At 36.9% G+C, this 5,003-nt stretch overlaps 1 protein-coding gene across 4 annotated transcripts in view; it reads left to right on the top strand.

The window, feature by feature from the left end:
* Positions 1–339: 339 nt before the first annotated feature.
* The window catches only part of LOC115213495 (proton-coupled folate transporter), a 58,053-nt gene continuing 53,389 nt past the window's right edge, over positions 340–5,003 (top strand). The window contains exons 1-2 of one of the 4 annotated variants that reach the window (XM_029782500.2): positions 340–397; positions 1,058–1,099. Coding sequence is in view for 1 of the 4 variants with exons in the window: in XM_029782495.2 (XP_029638355.1) it covers positions 3,760–3,838 (79 nt within the window). In the remaining 3 variants the exon portion in view is untranslated. Of the gene's footprint in view, positions 398–769; positions 1,100–1,280; positions 2,513–3,616; positions 3,839–5,003 lie in introns of those variants that run through there. The other 3 variants (XM_029782499.2, XM_029782497.2, XM_029782495.2) reach the window with 3 other exon arrangements.

The raw sequence follows: 5,003 nt of genomic DNA, 5'->3' as shown, positions 1-5,003 counted from the left end.
CATTCTTATGAAACTACACACCTACCATCAGAATCAATTCTAGTATATCATCACTATCATCATCATCTTTATCTTCATCTCAATTTCTACTACTCATTCTTATTATGTATATGGAGGTGCATGGCTTACGGGTTAAGGTGTTAAATTCATGATCATAAAATTGTAGTTTTGACCCCTGGACTGGGCGATGTGTTGTGTTCTTGACCAAAACACCACATTGCATATTATTCCAGTCCACTCAGCTGGCAAAAATGGGTAATTCTGTGACGGACTGATGTCTTGGCCACGAAATTCTTTTTAACATGAGACTTCCGGACCGACAGCCAATCAGAGCTCAACTATCAATCTAATTTATGAGCGCATAACAAGTGATGGGCGATAAGATAAGGTCACTTGGGTAAGGAATGACCGTGCTTCTTTTCTCATTTAATAATGCTTCTTGTTCTTGTTTCAGCCATGGCTGCCTCTGCATAGTTATTTTTATTGTTGTTTACTTTGTAAAACAGTAAGGGGAGAGGGTTGCTAGCACATCACCTTCTACCTACATTTCTCCCATCCACATCTTTACCAAATGGAGTCCTAACAAAATCCGATAATAGGTATAGATGCAAATCTATACAATTACTTGTCTCCTTCTAAAATCAGGCATAACTTGGCGATCGGTCGACAAGCTACACCGTTCTTTGTCTTGAGTTTACTTGGTAGAGTGCATTTGTTAACTTGACAACAAGGTCAAGGTGAGCTCCGATTGGCTGTATGCAAATGAGTTAATTTATAGGGTTCGGAACTCTCATGGGAAAAAAATTCGCATCCTGTCCAAGGAGGAATATATACCCCTGAGAAACTGGAAAACTGACCCTATGCTCCTTACAGAGTAATGTGAGCTGCTCACCCTTATAATGTATCTCCACCACAGCAAGACACCTGTTCTTGTTCCTCTATCACACTTTATCATTTCAGGATCTTTAGCGACCACCCACATACCTTGTATTCCTCCCATATTTAGTCTCTTTCCTATTCTTTTCTTTTTATGCAACCTACTTGGCAATCTCACTAGCGCCAGTGACATGAGAAAAAGCAACCTTACAATAAAATACCGGTATGTATAACATATTATGTGTATATAAATGTAGAATGGTACTGTTTTTAATATTTTGTTTCAGAGAAAATAATTTTATACTTCTTAAAAAAAAACAAAAAAAACTTAGAACTGCTCATAACATAGAAGCCCTGAAATTGTTTAATCCAGTAGCATAGCTAGTGGAGGGAGGCAGAGAACGATGGGGACGGTGATTTTATAGAGGCGGTACTTTTGCGTCTGCAGTATAATACTGTATAGGGGCAGGGACGGGCAGGAATTTCAAGAGCTGCCCCTGATGACATAGACCCCTACGTCACTAGCCTGTTGTTGTTTGTGTGCGTTCGCGTATGTGTGAGTACGGGGTATCCCAGAATTGACTATGTACTTCAATGACATCGGGCAAATTAAAAAAAGAAAAACTGACAGAATTATGTTTATTATTACATAACTATGATACCAAAGGAAATAGATTTATAAATCTTACGTCCCCCTATCTACCCTCACATCTCCCCCTCCCCATTATGCCAAGATCTTGCATATCATCCCCCTACCTTATGATCTATCCTCCTTCATGAGTCACAGCCATCTCTCTCACCTTACCTTCTCTCCCCGCTGACAGAAAATTTCGGATGCGAATGAAAAAACTAGATCAAAATTTCCCACATGTGCCCCGTCTGTATCCCTACAAATTTCAAATCTATCCTTAGCTTTGCGAAACACATTTTGAAACATTCCAGGAGTTATCTCCGGCACTGCAGACTAAATGTGTTTTTTAAGTTCTGCTAAATTGTTGTTTCACCCACTGGATGAAGGCGGAGAAAATGATTGCAGCCAAATTGCAAAAGAAAAAGAAATGTGGGCAGTTAAGTAGGATCCAATAAAAATAAAGATAATAAAATTATAAACAAAATAAGAAAATTTATGCACTTTTAACACGTATGTATGATAAGCATAAATAAAAGTGAGGTTTTAAAAAGATTGTCCAATTTCACTGAAGTAGATCATTAATTTGGGGACACTATATTTCTTTATCTTGTTTCTAGTCACAAGTAATTTCTTTATTTTGTTTCTAGTCACAAGTGTCACACATACACACGCAGATATGTCGGCGTACATTCATTAGCACGCTCATTCTTATGGAGCCAACAAAAAGCATTTTTGTAGTAGGTGGACCGGCTAGAAATAGCAGCCAAATATCCATCAACTAACATTGTTCTGACTTAAAGAGGAAGAGCATAATGGATAATGTAGTCCTAGATACTTAAGCTTGGAGACAAAAGAAAGAAAACGAGTTGAATATAGCTGGTGTCTGTTCCATCCTAAATCTCCTCATTCACAGCTGATTTGGAGGAGCTGAAGTTTCTTTATTTTATCAATAGAAATCCAGAGGATTTATTCGACATATCCCCTTCGATGCATACCAGCGTTTCGGTAAGTGAAAAACCTCATTAATAATTATATTTATATCATATAGAATGCTTGAGTGTTGTTGATTTTCCCTGTATATTGTTTACCTAACATGTCCCTGCAGTTTTAAACATTTGTTGAGTTATGTATATGGAAATTCTGTATCTTTGAAGCTAGAAAAAGAATGGAATCAAACAGATCTTATTTTCGTAGTTAATGTAACCAATATTATTCGCTTATATATGATAATCTGAACTAACTTTAAATTTACTTTAGAAAACACACCCACAAACAAACACCCTATAAATAAACAAAGATGAATTCACGTGGTCTTCATTTGGCATTTTTGATACCTAAATCGAAGGTGCGCCGCGTTCTGAGTTCAAATTCCCTCGAGGTTAACTTTGCCCTTCATCATTTTGGAAGCGATAAAATAAGGGCAATCCATCGTCTTTGGCCTCCGAGAACTAAAGTACTTGGGCGGCAAGTTCCATATAAATTTTTTTTTCTTTAATGTTGATTTTTTGCAGCTGAACAATGAAAAACACGATCGATCGCTCGCACACACAAACATTCATTTGTGTTTCATGAGCAAATGAAAGTGTGTGTTTCACTGCGATCGTGTTTTTCATTGTTCAGCTGCAAACTAAGTTTTATACGGAACTTGCCCAACAAATACTTTTAGTTCTTGGAGACCAAAGACGAATGATTGCCTGCATATTTATCCGGGGTGTTAATGATTCTGCCAGCTCGCCACCTTTATAATCAATAAGTAAATAAATAAATAAAATTAAAACAAAAGACGGTAACAGTGAGGTTGAGTAAATTTTTTTTGTCCCCTTAAAACCCCTTTGAAGCGAAGACTTCACCAGGTGGTGCTATTAAGTTAGACATACCCTGGGCCTATACTGGCTAAAACCTATCAAGGTTATATAAGTTACCCGAAATATTAATTGCCAATAATTACAAGTCCGAGATGTCTCTTCTCTCGAATCATCTAATATTAACAGTGAGATGCGGGGACGTGAATGATGGTAAACATTTAATTCGTCAGCGATCTGATTTTCCTAACGTTCCTATGGGAAAAAAATATCTAGATCGACGAATCGATATAACTACACACACTAAGTCACTTGACACATTCAGTAGTCTCACATGAGATTTTTTTTATCTCGAATGCATGAACAAAGTGTTAAGCGGAACTTTCAAGTATACTCTCACTGGTTCCACAATCTGCAAATATTCATTTTGATGAGGGATCGTGGATAAAAATGTCTTCTGAAGTGGAAGGAGAGAAAAGAACAGGGCAACTAGAGATAGGTAATCCCATACCTTGTAGGACAGGAAGAGGTTAGATTTTTCTTTATACTGTTCTTTAAAAACAACTTCAGTAGTTTCAGTTAAAAAAAAATTCTTTTTTCTTTATTTCTTGATTGCATTTTTTGTCTAATTTGAAACCCCTTTGAAAGTATAAAGATTTCTTTTTTTTGTTTGTTTGTATTTTTAAAAAAAATAAAACACATTTTGTTAATCTCAATCCTTAAATCTGTGCTTGCGACTAATTGAGACTATTTAAATCTGTGCCCACTGAGAGTTGATATAACAAAAAATATATTTGTTAATAGAAAGAACATGTTAAGTAAATACTTAGGATTAATTTAAAACTACTGGAGAGCCCGAGAAGGCCATTGCTGGGATTTACCCAGTTATTTAAAAGGGTATCTGAAGGATAATTTGTTAGTAAATATATTTTTTCGTACATACATACACACACACGGACGGACGGACGGCCAGCCTTTCTTGGTTCTTGGGAGGGGGTAGGAGTTAAAAATTTAAATTACAATATTTTTTGTTCTTTAAATCCATGTAATGGACCACCCGTGTGTTTCTTCCTAATATATATTTCTTGGTCGAAAAATCTTTAGTGTCACGTCACCGTATTGTTTGTTTTTTTAACTACACCTTAAATGTTTCCACGTGTACGACATCTGTTTTGTTCTATGTTGTGGTGATTGTTGTGTTTCTCGTGTATCTGTGTGTGTTGTGTAGGAGCAATGATATGCTTTATTTTCATGTAAGTTCACTCTTAATTACAATATGCAACACCGCAGCTGATAAACTGGTCCTGGATCACTGGTGGTTTATCATTTGCGTAGAGTGTGTGTTATATAAGTTGTGGTATTATTTAATCGGTTGTTTGTTTCCAATGCATTCAAGCGATAGGCTAGCAAAGTCGTTAGCGCGTCGGACAAACTTGATTTTTAACAATTTTGCTCGTCATCCTCCCGGAACTGATAAAACAATGCACCAGTCAAGTCCTGGATTTGATGGTATCGACTAACCTTCTCCCATTAAAATTGCCGCCAGAATATATAAACGATAAACGTCGCCCTTTTCAAGCCTGTGGCGTATGTGTCTGTCGCAGCGTTACTCAAAAAAACAGGAAGAGAGAGTGAGAGAAAGTTGTGGCGAAAGAGTACAACAGGGGTCACCTGTGGAACTTTTGGGTGTTTTC

This window comes from Octopus sinensis, linkage group LG6, assembly GCF_006345805.1.
Source record: "Octopus sinensis linkage group LG6, ASM634580v1, whole genome shotgun sequence".
In the NCBI taxonomy this organism is placed as follows: Eukaryota; Metazoa; Mollusca; class Cephalopoda; order Octopoda; family Octopodidae; genus Octopus; species Octopus sinensis.
The sequence above is the reverse complement of the archived record's forward strand: the minus strand, read 5'-3'. Positions and strand labels throughout refer to the sequence as shown.